This window comes from Megalobrama amblycephala, linkage group LG9 (genome assembly GCF_018812025.1).
Source record: "Megalobrama amblycephala isolate DHTTF-2021 linkage group LG9, ASM1881202v1, whole genome shotgun sequence".
In the NCBI taxonomy this organism is placed as follows: Eukaryota; Metazoa; Chordata; class Actinopteri; order Cypriniformes; family Xenocyprididae; genus Megalobrama; species Megalobrama amblycephala.
The window spans coordinates 430,929-446,731 of NC_063052.1; the positions used below are offsets into that span (position 1 = coordinate 430,929).

General features: G+C 36.9%; 1 protein-coding gene across 5 annotated transcripts in view; it reads left to right on the forward strand.

Moving 5' to 3' along the window:
- The window catches only part of LOC125274658 (ephrin type-A receptor 10-like), a 129,510-nt gene extending 114,182 nt beyond the window's left edge, over positions 1–15,328 (forward strand). For 3 of the 5 annotated variants that reach the window (XM_048201042.1, XM_048201039.1, XM_048201040.1), the window contains 8 exons: positions 2,219–2,344; positions 4,354–4,539; positions 9,268–9,329; positions 9,713–9,916; positions 10,806–10,958; positions 12,553–12,743; positions 13,596–13,760; positions 13,842–15,328. In XM_048201042.1, coding sequence (XP_048056999.1) covers positions 2,219–2,344; positions 4,354–4,539; positions 9,268–9,329; positions 9,713–9,916; positions 10,806–10,958; positions 12,553–12,743; positions 13,596–13,760; positions 13,842–13,956 — 1,202 coding nt within the window. In that variant the 3' untranslated portion in view covers positions 13,957–15,328. The remainder of the gene's footprint in view (positions 1–2,218; positions 2,345–4,353; positions 4,540–9,267; positions 9,330–9,712; positions 9,917–10,805; positions 10,959–12,552; positions 12,744–13,595; positions 13,761–13,841) is intronic. The other 2 variants (XR_007186309.1, XR_007186310.1) reach the window with 2 other exon arrangements.
- Positions 15,329–15,803: the final 475 nt, after the last annotated feature.

A 15,803-nucleotide genomic window follows, 5' to 3' on the forward strand; every position in this document is an offset into this window, starting at 1 on the left:
ACTTTGTTTGTGAGTGTGGAACCGCCGACTGTGGATTTAATGCTGTAGATTATGCAAACTCACATGCATATATACATGGTTTGAGCTTGTTAGTGTGTCGTTACGTTTGGGACACAACTCTTCAAATCTGACCAAGCATTCCTTTGGGGATTATCCTCAAAGGTAAAAATAATAAACGTACGTGTGTGTGTGTTCTTCCTCAGTATTTTTGTCTTGTTTTCAGTACAAATATCTAAACATTCTTAAATGAAGATTTACTGGAGAAAAATAATCTTAATTCAAAGTAAAAACAGGTTGATTTCTCTGACTCCACTGACAGATATTTGCTCTTGTTTTAAGCACAAACTCGCTTCATTTTGCTTCTCCAGTAAATGTATCTGATATTTTTGATGAAAAACTTAAATGCTCACACCCAAAGCGCACATTTATTGCACTTAAACAGTCAAATACACACAAAATAATGTCAAAATGCCAGTCTTGGAGAGTATTCACATAAACACAGTCAGTTATGTCTTAAGTGAACGTAAACGCATGTGTAACAGCATATTGGATCCGTGCGTCAGGTCTTAAAGTGACAGCAGCCTAATAAACCTGCTGCCAAATTATGAGATAATATTAAAAATATCTATATGAAAGTGTTACTTCGGTGTGTGTGTGAAAGCTTCTGTGGCTGAAGCAGTTATTTTGACAAAAACAAACCCAAACAGAGAGTACAGAAGTAAGTGCGCTGAACTGGACCCCTAAATCACTGTAATAACAGCCGCAGGTGTGAATACTTGTGCTAGAAAAACCTCATTCCTGCGTTCGATCCGGACCCGCGCTCTCGTGATGGGATGGAGCACCTTTAATTTGCTTTGTAATTGTGTTCTTAAGTATGTGTGTATGTATGTGAGGTCGGGATCAATAAGCTGTTATGAGATCCTGCTCCGCTCCGGGTCGATGTTGATTTGTAAGCACATTTCAGAGTCTGACCGCCGCACCGCTCTTATGAGTGGATGAAGCATCACGTCGTGAAAGGATACAGTGGAATACTGTTAAGTTTTTAAATAAATTAGCAAATAAATAAATCTATCTATCTAGTAATTATACAGTACTATATTTGCATTTATGCATTTATCCAAAGTGACTTATATTCATCGCGCAGCCAACAATATTCATAATATACAATGCCAGGTTTATTTGACGACTAGATTAGGAAGCAAGCTGGAGAAGAGGAGAACTAGGCACTATATACTAAGTATACTGTACTAAATACACTATAATAGTGTATAACTAGAATATTTTCTGTAGAAAATGTAAGTGGTGATTGTCCACACAAACTCACTGTCATGATGCTGTTCTAGACGGTTGCCAGGTTGTTGCTATTTGGTTGTGAATGTTGGTTAGTTGCTGGTCCAAGTCAAACAAACCTCCTCTGTGATGTTCACCATGTAGTGAACGAGTTAACGCATCAGTGCATTTATATGCATGAATGCCTAAAATGCCTCTTTCTGCTCATGTTCTCTCATGCATGTTTTGAGATGTTGTGATGGACGTAACCAGAGAGGAAATCTGTTTTTTCCATCACACTGACAGCTTCTCTCAGTTGTCCTATGAGGAAGTCCGATCAGATTTCATCACTTGCAGAATGACGGCGTGAACGGAGCATATGATGTTCTGAGATTACACTCTAAAACATGCTGGGGTGAAAATGAACAAACCCAGTGATTGGGTTAAATGTTTGCCCAACCTGCTGGGTAGTTTTATTTAACTCAACTATTGTTTAAAAATGACTATTTCTTGCTTAAAATGAACCCAACGTGTGTTGGAAATGAACATGTATTAATAAGTTTAATTAATAATAAGAAAATAATAATGTATTAAATTGCTTATTAATAAATGTTCACCTTTTGATTATTTGTTTCCTCTAGTAATTATGTGTCTGATTTTTAATTTCCAACATACTTTGGGTTCATTTTAAGCCAGACACACACAATAGTTGGGTTAAATAACTACTCAGCATGTTGGTCAAACATTTAACCCAACCGCTGGGTTAAAACAACCCAATCACTGGGTTTGTCCATTTTCAACCCAACTTGGTTGTTTTTAACCCAGCATTTTTTCGAGTGTAAGTACAGCCCAGTCTACTTCTGTAGGAGTTTTTCATCCATTTCATCAATAATAATAGTGATCCTCGATTTAACAAGCAGCTCTAATTAGAACTTTTTTTAAATTTCAGTTAAAATCCCAACCAGAAGGACTTACATTGACCCAGAGACGTGTGAGGATCTGCTCCAGGCGGTTCATGCCTTTGCCAAAGAGCTGGACATCTCCAGCATCAAGATCGAGAGAATCGTCCATACAGGTACTGAAGCACACTTTACCCGTCAATCCATCCTCAAAACAAGATAGATTCTCTCGAGACTTTATTTATGTTCTGCAAGATTCCTGCAAGAACACGTTTGTATTTATTAAAGGATTAGTTCACTTTCAAATGAAAACTAGCCCAAGCTTTACTCACCCTCAAGCCATTCTAGGTGTAAATGACTTTGTTTCTGACAAAGACAATCTGAGAAATATTAATAAATATCCTGATGCATCCGAGCTTTATAATGCGTTACCAAATGAGTCTGAGCTGAAGAAAGTGTTTCCATCCATCATAAACATACTCCACGCGGCTCTGGAGGGTTATTAAAGGCCTTCTGAAGTGAAGCAATGCATTTGTGTAAAAAAAATATCCATATTTAACAAGTTATGGAGTAAAATATCTAGCTTCCGCCAGACCGCCTTCCGTATTTAAATTACGGAAAAAACTGAACTGGCGTCGTGTCAGTTCCGTAAGTTGAATAGGCGTCGGACGTACAGCGTAAGCTTGAAGAATACAGAAGGCGGTTCTGCATCAGTAATCAGTCGATTCTGACTTTATAGCACACAATTTTGAGTTTATATCTTACAATTCTGAGAAAAGAAGTCAAAATTGCGAGATAAAAAGCCGTAAATATCTTTTAAATTGCTTTATTCAGTGGTGGAAACAAGCTTCCATAGTCTATTATAGTAATTATACACTGAAAAAACAAAAAAAAATGGGTAACACTTTACAATAAGATTCATTAGTTAACATTAGTTAACTACATTAGTTAGAGGTGCCCTAGAATTAAAAATTGAAATGACATACAGTGAGTCTCAAACTCCATTGTTTCCTCCTTCTTATATAAATCTCATTTGTTTAAAAGACCTCCGAAGAACAGGTGAATCTCAACATAACACTGACTGTTACGTAACAGTCGGGATCATTAATATGTACGCCCCCAATATTTGCATATGCCCGCCCATGTTCAAGGCATTAGACAAGGGCAGCCAGTATTAACGTCTGGATCTGTGCACAGCTGAATCATCAGACTAGGTAAGCAAGCAAGAACAACAGCGAAAAATGGCAGATGGAGCGATAATAACTGACATGATCCATGATTACATGATATTTTTAGTGATATTTGTGAATTGTCTTTCTAAATGTTTCGTTAGCATGTTGCTAATGTACTGTTAAATGTGGTTAAAGTGACCATCGTTTCTTACTGTATTCACGGAGACAAGAGCCGTCGCTATTTTCATTATTAAACACTTGCAGTCTGTATAATTCATAAACACAACTTCATTCTTTATAAATCTCTCCAACAGTGTGTAATGTTAGCTTTAGCCACGGAGCGCTATCAAACTCATTCAGAATCAAATGTAAACATCCAAATAAACACTGTACTCACATGATCCGATACATGCATGCAGTATGCATGATGAACACTTGAATTTTGAGGGTTATATTAGCTGTGTGAACTTTGTTTATGCAATGATAGAGTCGTGAGCTCGGGAGGGGGCGGAGAGTGTGAGCAATTAAAGGGGCCGCAGCCTAAATCGGTGCATAGTTAATGATGCCCCAAAATAGGCAGTTAAAAAAATTAATTAAAAAAAATCTATGGGGTATTTTGAGCTGAAACTTCACAGACACATTCAGGGGACACCTTAGACTTATATTACATCTTGTAAAAAAAAAACGTTCGATGGCACCTTTAACATGAACTAATAATGAACTGCACTTATACAGCATTCATTAATCATTAATCTTTGTTAATGTTAATTTCAACATTTACTAATGCATTATTAAAATCTTATTAACATTAGTTAATGCACTGTGAACTAACATGAACAAGCAATGAACAACTGTATTTTCATTCACTAACGTTAATGAAGATTAGTAAATACAGTAATAAATGTATTGCTCATGGTTAGTTCATGTTAGTTAACACATTAACTAATGAACCTTATTGTAAAGTGTCACCAAAGATTATTCTGAGACGTCGAGTGCACGCTTGTGTCCCGCAGGAGACTTCGGCGAGGTGTGCCGCGGCTGCCTGAAGCTGCCCAGCAAACGCGAGCTTCCCGTGGCCATAAAGACCCTTCGCTCGGGCTGCTCGGAGAAACAGAGGCGCTCCTTCCTCAGCGAGGCGGGAATTCTGGGACAGTTCGATCACGCCAACATTGTGCGTCTGGAGGGAGTCATCACCAGAGGTCAGTAAAGACAAAGAGGTTGAAAAGAGAAATGTATGGAACGTCCCTCAGTAGAAAATGAAAGCGGGACGAGTCCTCGCGGGATAGGGAAAGACAAAGAACCAGGAGAGTTAGGGATTTGATGGCCCTCACCTGAAAGAGATTCAGGGGGCGGAATGGATGGTGTGTCCTTCCATTGAAAAAGAATAAAGGAGGGATGAGCCGCTTGTCCCACCGCAGTAATGGAAAAGAGAACGATAAGCCATTGATTGGACGGTTTATTGGGAAGTGGAATCCTGAATAAATGGGCCGGTCCTGAAAAGTGCCGGAACAGAATGGGAGGAAAGGGTCGATACTTGTAGGATGGATGAGCGTCAGAGGTAAAAGATCAAAGACAATGAGGAGCTGTAGATGTTATCACCTCCAGGAAGGACAGGGCGAGGAGAATCCAGCATGAATGAAACGGGAGGGAAACTCGGCACAGGGAACAGATCCGTCTTTAGATTGATCGATGCGATGCTCCAGGAGATATAAACGCTAGATGGATTTGGCGTGTTCTTGCCGAGAGGGATGAGGGATGATGAAGGTGTTGTGGAGAGAGGGAAGACCTCGAGCAGATTTGTGGAATTAAAGAACTGATATTAGTCTGGGACTTTGTGTGTTTGTGCTGAAGGAATTATGAACATTGATTCTACATGCAGAAGATGATAGAAGAGATTGTGTGGCTCTCAACGAGCTTCGCTTCAGGACCCAGAATCGAGTGGAAACACAATACTGTATTAAACGGTTACAAATATAAGCAAAACATGTATTAATATTACTCTGAACAGCATAAACGCTAAAGAAACAGCAGAAGAGTCTTCATATTAGTGCATATTTGACAAAAGACCATTCTTTTGTCAGCAATTTTAAAGACATTCTGTAATTTTAGCATTTTATTTTTTTATCTCTGAAGTCTGTCTTGCACCAAAAAGCATTGGTTTCTATACTGTAAAAACAGTAATATTGTAAAATATTACAATGTAAAATAGCTGTTTTTCTATGAAAGCTTGTTTTCGCCACTGAGTAAAAAATAAAAAAGGTAACTGTGACTTTTTAACTCAGGATTCTTCTTTTTTCTCACAATTGCAAGTTTATATCATGCAGTTGTGAGTTTATGACCCGCAATTTTGACTTTATATCTCACAATTCTGAGAAAAGAAGTGAGATAAAAAGTCGCAATTACCTTTTTTATTTTTTATTCAGTAGCGGAAACGAGCTTCCATAGTTTTCTGTCTATTCCTGTGATCAAAGCTGAATTTTCAGCATCATTACTCCAGTCTTCAGTGTCACATGATCCTTCAGAAATCATTCTGATATGATGATTTGCTGCTTAAAAAACATTTATGATTATTATCAATGTTGAAAACAGCTTCATATTTTTGTGGAAACCTTTTTTTCAGGTTTTTTGATGAATAGGAAGTTCAAAAGAACAGCATTTATTTGAAATAGAATCTTTTGTAACATTATAAATGTCTTTTCTGTCACTTTTGATTCATTCATTGTGTCCTTGATGAATGAAAATATTAATTTCGTTCATAAAAAAGTCTTGCCCAAACTTTTGAACGGTAGTGTTTTGCATAATTACCCGCCAGTTTTGACACATAGATTTCATAAATGCTCTGATGAGCTTTGAGTATGTCTGGAGCGTTTAATTCTGAGTAAGAGATTAAAATGATTCCTTATTTAAATTTATATTGTAATTTGTCAACAAACTGAATTGATTCTTGTTTTAATTGTTGTTTTAAATAGAGAGTAAGAGGCTGTTTATTCAGTGGCATTTTGGAGAGAAGAATGAATTGAAATTTTGGGATTAAATGAGCCTGTCTAAGTGTGTGTGTGTGTGTGTGTGTGTGTGTGTGTGCAGTGAGCACAACAGCAGATGTTCACGTTGGAATAATTGGTGGCCTAATCACAGCAAGCCCTCTTAATGACTCTAATCTTTCTCCTTGACTTCTCCACCTCCACCTGCAAATCTCAATTTTTTTCTGCCGTTTACCTCCTGAAAGCTTCACACCTCCTCTTCATCCAGCTGTCAGACCTCCGTGGCTCGGGAGGGACGGCCCGGAGCTCAGAGCCCAGCAGGAGGTCTCGTGGCTGGGGTTGGTCAGGCAGGAGGTGTGATGGAGCTGGAGACGGTAGATTGACCAGACTGATAGCGCAGCCTCCTGTTCGCTGGGCTGGTCATTAAATTCTCCAGATTGTTGGTGTCGGTGTGCGTGATTGAGGGATCTGTCTCTCTCTCTCTCTCTTCCTCTCTTCCTTGCTCTATCTTTTGCTCAAACACCTGGGGATTTACTGCTGCCCACCTCCCTAATGGAGCGTACTTCCCTCGGCTTTCTTTGGGCTGATATCCATCACTCACTGTCGAACTCATCTATCTGTCTGTCTATCTATCTATCTATCTATCTATCTATCTATCTATCTATCTATCTATCTATCTATCTATCTATCTATCTATCTATCTATCTATCTATCTATCTATCTATCTATCTATCTATCTATCTATCTATCTATCTATCTATCTATCTATCTATCTATCTATCTATCTATCTATCTATCTCATAGTTTGACTGACTGTATGTTATCTCTTACATAACAGACTTACATTAGACTTTTATGAAAACATGGTTTTTGTGCTGCTTGGACGACTCCTCCATGTCCTCTTTCTATGATGAAACATGCTAAAGCAACATGCTAAATAATGCTAGTTACATGCTAATTCAAGCTAGCAACATGTTAAAACATGTTTAAAAAATGCTAATTCATGCTAGTGACATGGTGTTAATTCATGCTAACAACATGTTAAATAATGTTAACAAAACAACATGTTAACAATATGTTCAAAGGTGTTAAAACACGTTAATATCATGCTAATTAATGCTAAATCATGTTAGCAAAATGCTAATTCATGCTAACAATGTGTTAAAACACGTTACCATCATGCTAATTCATGCTAAATCATGTTAGCAACATGTTAATTCATGTTAACAATGTGTTAAAACATGCTAACAGCATGGTAATTCATGTTAGCAACATTAAAATATGCTAGCAATGTGCTTAATCATGTTAGCAACATGATAATCATGTTAGAAATGTGTTAAAAAATGGTAGCATCATGCTAATTCATGTTAAATCATGTTAGCAACATACTAATTCATGTTAACAATGTGTTAAAACATGCTAGCAGCATGGTAATTCATGTTAGCAACGTTAAAAAATGCTAGCAATGTGTTAAATCATGTTAGCAACATAATCATGTTAACAATGTGTTAAAAAATGCTACCATCATGCTAATTCATGTTAAATCATGTTGGCAACATACTAATTAATGCTAACAATGTGTTAAAAAATACTAGCATCATTGTAATTCATGTTAGCAAAGTTAAAATATGGTAGCAAAGTGTTAAATCACGTTAGCAACATGTTAATCATGATAACAATGTGTTAAAACATGCTAGAAGCATTTTAATTCATGGTAAATCACTTTAACAACATGCTAATTAATGTTAACAATGTGTTAAAACATGCTAGCATCATGCTAATTCATACTAAATCATGTTAGCAACATGCTAATTCATGCTAACAATGTGTTAAAACATGCTAGCAGCATGGTAATTCATGTTAGCAAACGTTAAAATATGTTAGCAATGTGTTAAATCATGTTAGCAAAATGATAATCATGCTAGCAATGTATTAAAAAATGCTAGCATAATGCTAATTCATGTTAAGTCATGTTAGCAACATAACAATTAATGCTAACAATGTGTTAAAACATGCTAGCAGGATTGTAATTCATGTTAGCAAAGTTAAAATATGGTAGCAAAGAAAAAACTTTGCTACCATATTTTAACTTTGCTAACATGAATTAAATCACGTTAGCAAAAAAAGTTAATAATGCTAGCAATGTGTTAAAACACGTTAGCATCATGCTAATTCATGTTAAATCACTTTAACAACATGTTAATTCATGCTAACAATGTGTTAAAACATGCTAGCATGCTAATTCATGCTAAATCATGTTAGCAACATGCTAATCCATGTTAACAATGTGTTACAACATGCTAGCAGCATGGTAATTCATGTCAGCAACATTGAAATATGCTAGCAACGTGTTAAATCATGTTACCAAAATAATAATAATGCTAGCAATGTGTTAAAACACATTATCATCATGCTAATTCATGTTAACAACATGCTAGGATCCTGCTAAATCATGTTAAATCATGCTACCATCGTTAATCTATTTTTGCGATGGGTTTATTATCTTCAAAACATTTAAACTTTAAAACTACTTTAAACTTCAAACTTTTTCAAACTGAAAACATTCAAACTTTAAGCTTTTTTGTAATCAAACTTTACTTGTATAGTAAAGGGATTGTGATCTATCTATCTATCTATCTATCTATCTATCTATCTATCTATCTATCTATCTATCTATCTATCTATCTATCTATCTATCTATCTATCTATCTATCTATCTATCTATCTATCTATCTATCTATCTACCTATCTATCTATCTATCTATATATCATTCTTTTGTCTACAATGTCTGGCTGACTGTATGTTGTCTCTTACATAACACTTTTATGAAAATGTGTTTTTTTTTTTGTGCCTCTTGGACGACTCCTCCATGTCCTCTTTTCCCGCTGATGCATTAAACAAACACATGATCCAATCTTCTTTATATGTGTGTGTTTTTGCTGCAGGCAACACTATGATGATCGTGGTGGAGAGCATGACCAACGGAGCCCTGGACTCTTTCCTGCGGGTAAGGGAATGTGTTTTTGTGTCCGTTTGTTCTACTTTAATATTCTGAGCCATCAGATGCGAAATGCTGCGATAGTACAGTAAATGGTACATATGAAATATTTAAGTTACATTATAAAACGTGCAGATGCTGAAAAGAAAACAATGAGAAGCAAGAGCCAAATGAGGCGAAGTGAAATTCTTCAAAAGACGTGAAATGATTGTTATTTGTTCCAAGATCTCATAAATGTTTGAGTGTTTCCATTTCCCATTCTCCTTTCTTTTCCTGTTCATTTCCTTTCCAATGTTCTTTCCTTATCTTTCCTCTCCCAATTTACCATTCCTTTTCTTTTTCCCTTTCATTTCCTCTCAAATGTCCATTACTTCCTACTCTTCTCTGCTCAGAAACATGAAGGTCAGCTGACGGTTCTTCAGCTGGTGGATCTGCTGAGTGGAGTGGCGTCTGGGATGAAGTATCTGACAGAGATGGGTTTTATCCATCGCCGACTGGCCGCTCACAAAGTCCTGGTGAACAGCAGCCTGGTTTGCAAAGTGTCAGGCTTCAGGCCGCTTCAGGACGACAAGATCGAGGCGGTCTACAGCACACTAGTGAGTGTTTTACCATAATGCAGCACAGCACTCTCAAACGCCTCCCGATGAGTTCCACCAGCCAATAGTAGTCAGCACATTTCTCTAAAAGTCAAAGCACAGCTCTTATCTGGTTCATCAAACTTTTACGTGGTTTCTTGCGAGTATGTGATGTATTTTAAGAACGCCTCAGTGCTTCTGTTATGTTCAAATGAATGCAGAAGTCAGGATACAGTACGGCACAATACTTTCACTCACACCAGCATATCGCTTTCCTGTGTTTGCAGTAGGATGTGTTTCTGGATCAACGTTTCTTTTCATTTCAAAAACAACTGATTGCTTGTAGGAAGTGATAGAAAGGTGTCAGAACACACAGTGCATCAGTTTGTTGCGTATGGAGCTGCTGCATATCTGCAGACCACCCATTGGAGCATTTGGAGCATTTGTTTCAGAACCTGGTGCGTTTTCTCCCTTAGTTCAGTTCATTAAGGCATAAATGAACACGGCAATCACGCTCGGATCCGCACCAAAATAATCAGTCCGATATTGCCTAAACGAGGTTGGCTTGTGGTGAGAAAGCAATCCAACCCAACAGACCAGGCAGTATCACATTATATGATGGGGTCATTACGCATGTTGCATGAAAAGCAGCAGTGTTTGTTTTGATAATACCTCTGAAAATGATTCATGTGTTAACCTGGAGCAAAGACGAAGCACTTTATCTCCAACATTTGGTCCGTTTAGAAATGTTGCATCGTGAAAGTGAACCGAACCAAGAAGAATTTGCAACATTCTAATGATTTTAATCCCTTTTGTGGAACAAAGCAGATCTGAAAACACCCTAAATGACCAATTAATTAGCCTAGAAGTCGTAACTTGAAAGACTAAGTTCTTTCTTTCTTTCTTTCAGCACGCAGGGAAGAGTTTGGTGCTGTGGACGGCTCCTGAGGCCATTCAGTACCATCGTTACAGCTCCGCTTCGGATGTGTGGAGCTTCGGGATCGTCATGTGGGAAGTCATGTCCTTCGGAGAGAGACCGTACTGGGACATGGGCAACCAAGACGTACGTCTGTCCCTTTGTGTTTCTTCTGATGCATCACCACTTGTGCAGTTCTGCAGCATTTTTCCTCTGGTGTTGCTTTTCCAAACCCTCTCTCTCTCTCGGGCGACTGCTTCTCCTCCTCCTCCTCCTTTAGATCTCCCTAAAATCCTTTTACGTTTGTTTGTGATGTATATTCTTTTTCTCCCTCTCTCTCTCTCTCTGGTGGCTGGATGGGATTTCGCTGTGAAGTTATGCATTTGTATAAAATTTAAAAGTAGCTAAAGTGAAGGGCCTTTAAAGACCCCAGATAAAGTGTGTAAGTGTGTGTGTGTGTGTGTGTGTGTGTGTGTGTGTGCATGCGCGCGCACTTTGACTTCAAGTCCACTTCAGCTCCGTGACCAATCCGACTCAGAAGTGGCGCGGCGTGTGGCCTTCTTTTCACGGCTGCAGTAAAGATCCTCCTAGTCTCTGAAATAAACCCTGGCTGAAGGACATCACACTGTCTGGACCCCAGTAATAATGTCTCTAAAAATAAGAAGAAACAGCATCATAAAAATTAAACGCATAAATAACCTTAGTATCAAAACAAAAGCTACTGCTTATTTTATTTTATTTTATTTTATTTTATTTTATTTTATTTTATTTTATTTTATTTTATTTTATTTTATTTTATTTTATTTTATTTTATTTTATTTTATTTTAAATCCGTAGCAAGAATTTAAAATTGGAACTAAATGGTATTTTTGATTATAGTGGAATTCCAGTCAATGACACATTTTGAAATATTGCAGCAATGTAAAGGATACGAGTATTTTGTATTGGTCCATATCTAGTCCCTATTATTATTATTATTATTATTATTATTATTATTATTATTATTATTATTATTATTATTATTATTATTTATTATATTTTATTATATTTTAGAGACGATCAGAAAATAAAAGCTTAAAATAAAATATAAAATATAATTTAATAAAATATTGGCCCATGCCTATTTATTTATTTATTTATTTATTTATTTATTTATTTTTCATATTTTTATTCTTTCTTTTTTTTTTCATTTCATTTAATTACAATTTTATGAAATGAAAAAAGCAAGAACCTTTTTAATTCAATTTTTGAAACCATTTTTAATTCAAAGCAAGAACCTTTCATTTTATTCATTTGGTTTCTATAATGTTTGTGTTGCCACTGTGTGTGACTTTTATTGAATTAAATGGTATTCAGGATTTCTAATAAAGAGAGGCTCATAGACGCCAGGCAAGGACACATTCTGCAGTAAAATAATCATTTAATTTGCTGATTTCTCTCAGAATGTCAGTATTGTGGCGATTGCTTTGAGAGTACACAGGAAACTCACCAGAACATTTAATTAAAAAATGCAGGAATGAGAAGTTTATGTACAAATAAAACATGTATACAGTGGAAATTCGCACTGAAAATCTGGAATTGAAAATCTATTTTAAAACGAGCAATAAACAGAAAAAAAAAATTTAAAATAAAGAAATGTTATGCCGTAAAACGTCGAAGAAATAAAATTCTGCACTATTTCTGGGTACTCCCAGTGCTCAGTGTTTGTGTGTTGAAGTGTGTGTGTCTGTGTTCATTGCAGGTGATTAAAGCGATCGAGGACGGCTTCCGGCTGCCGGCGCCCGTCAACTGCCCCGCGTCTCTGCACCAGCTCATGTTGGACTGCTGGCAGAAGGAGCGGACGGAGAGACCGAGCTTCACACACATCCACAGCGCTCTCAGCAAGAGCATCAGGAGCCCCGACAACATCGGCTCCTCCAGCCTGGGCCGCAGGTACTGCTTCCTGTCTCTCCACTTCCTGTTTCACACCCTCACCATTCCTCATGTCAGAGCTGCCGTACGGGTAAAACATGCAACCATAATCAACAAAACGTATTTTATTTATAAAGTTTGAAGTGATATGCTGTTTACCTACCCGGCCACAGATGTTAAAATATTCACATTTTAATATTTAAAAACTAAATCAATAATATTTAATACAATAACAGTAATAACATATAAATTTAATATGATTAATATTATTAGTATGAAAATGTCACATTTTTGAGCAGAAAATTTAAGCAATAAAATGAATAACTGGAAATAAATAAAAACTAAAACTGAAGTAAAAAAATAAATGAACAACAAAAAATGACAAAAGCACATAACGAAGTCACTAAAAATTAAACTAAAATTAACACGAAAACTTAAAAGAAAAATTAATAAAACTAACATTGAAATGAAATGACACTGACAATAATAATAACAATAATTTATAAAATATTAATTTGTTTAAATTAATAAACAGCATATCAGCTGAAGTAAAAATAAATTAAATTGCAATTTAATTGCATATTTAAAAAAAAAAGGAATAAAATGACAAAAGCATGCAAGGAAGTGACTAAAAATAAAACTAAAATTAACATGAAAACTTAAAATAAAATTGAAATAAAATAACACTGACAATAATAAAAGCAATAATATATAAAATATTAATATGTTGTATAAATATAATATTATGTACCAGTGTCTTTTTCTAGAGGTCGTTTTACGGATGTTTTTCGATTCTGCTGATGGTCATAAATATAAAGGCTGTGACTGAAACATTTCCTGTAAGTGCTTCTGTTTCTCTCTCTCTCTCTCAAGGACGCTGGGCTCGTCTGTATCTCTAGCAGAGCGAACGCTTCCCTCCTTCCCGTCGTTCAGTTCGGTCGGAGAGTGGCTGGAGGCTGTAGACATGGGCCGCTACAAAGACAACTTCACCGCTGCTGGATACTGTTACCTGGAGTCAGTGGCTCGCATGACCGTTCAGTGAGTGCCGTGTGGAAATAATCCTGAATCCTGCGTTTGTCTGCTTGGGTTTGTGTGTGACGGGCTCTGTTGTTTCTGCAGGGATGTGTTGAGTCTCGGCATCACCTCTCTGGAGCACCAGAAACAGATCCTGTCCGCCATACAGACTCTCAGAGCGCAGGTTATCCAGATGCACGGCCGCGGAGTTCAGGTCTGACATACGGACGTCTGTTCTCAGAATTACCCAGTAGGCCATTCAGCAGACAGGAGGTGATGATAACCAATTCACTGCAAATGGCAGTTCTCTTCCTAATCTTCCTCTTTTCGTTCCTTAATCTTCTCTTTGGGTGAACACTGCTTCTTTTCTGAGGGGGCGATGGCACAAGCAAGATGATTCCTCTCGAATAACCTGCTTTTCTTCCGCTGCTCATCAATGACATCTCTTTTAGAAGGACTCTGCGGTGGTCGAGACTCTCCGGCACTGTCCTGGAGAAGCTCCGTTTGACTCTCAAAAGGGCCTTTTTCTTTATCCAAGCGAAAGAACTCATGCTTCGTAGCCACTGATCCTCCTATAAAAGTGGACAAAACCGAGAGCATGTCGGCCGTGAGCGTTCGCTCCTCCGAGCGGGAGAAGATCTCGCTGTATCTTCAGGAAATAAGTTGAGTGCTGGTGTAAGAAATCTTAAATAATATGTAAATCCCTTTTTCTGTGTTTCCCGAATTTGATTACGGTCCACTTTTTTCTTTTGGCTTTCTTTCTTCACACTTTATACTCATTTCTGTATGGAAGCCCATTTCCACCACAGAAGAAGACAAATGCTCTTGTAAATCATAACTGTGATGTTAAAAGTCAAAATTATGACATACTAAGTCATTCTGAGATGAAAAATCAAAATTATGACTTAAAAAGTGGAAATTGTGAGTCAAAATTTACATACTAAGTCAAAATTATGACATAAAAAGACAAAATTATGACTAGACGAAAAGTAAATCATGACAAAGAAAGTCATAATTTTGAATTTGAACTTGATTTATCTCATAATTACAACTTTTTAATCCCATAATTGACTTAGTATGTCATAATTTTTACTTTTATGTCATAATAATGACTTTTATGTCATAATCATTACATTTTATATCATAATTAAGATTTACCAAAGCAGGCAGCGGAAATGGGCTATATTTCTGAAGCAAATTATTATTGTTGAGTTTAAATTATTATTTTTGGTCATCTGTACTCGTAATGTTTTCTCCTCCTGTCTACTATAGGGACAATGTTTGCACTGCAGCATCCACGACTTACAGAAACTTGTACCATATTTATTAGATGAGTTATTTAGCTGTTTACAGATGCTTATTGGAGCTCAGTTTTTGAATGCAAAAATATTATGTTTGAAAATGGAAAACACAGCACTGAATCTGGACGTTCAGTGGACATTTCATCAAAAATGCTCTTGGATTGTTGTTTGTGTAATATAATTTTTCCTGCACTTTGAAAGTGAGTGTGTGTGAGTGAGTGATTGTGAGCGATTGAGTGAATGATTGTGAGTGAGTGATTGTGTGAGTTAGCGAGGGAGTGAGTGATTCAGTGAGTGAGTGATTCAGTGAGTGAGTGATTGTGAGTGAGTGATTGTGAGTGAGTGATTGTGAGTGAGTGATTGTGAGTGAATGATTGTGAGTGAATGATTGTGAGTGAATGATTGTGAGTGAATGATTCAGTGAGTGAGTGATTGTGAGTGATTGTGAGTGATTGTGAGTGAATGATTGTGAGTGAATGATTGTGAGTGAGTGATTGTGAGTGATTGTGAGTGAGTGATTGTGAGTGAGTGATTGTGAGTGAGTGATTGTGAGTGAGTGATTGTGAGTGAATGATTGTGAGTGAATGATTCAGTGAGTGAGTGAGCAATTCAGTGAGTGATTGTGAGTGAGTGATTCAGTGAGTGAGTGATTCAGTGAGTGAGTGATTGTGTGAGTGAGCGATTCAGTGAGTGAGCGATTCAGTGAGTGATTGTGAGTGAGTGATTCAGTGAGTGAGTGATTCAGTGAGTGAGCGATTCAGTGAGT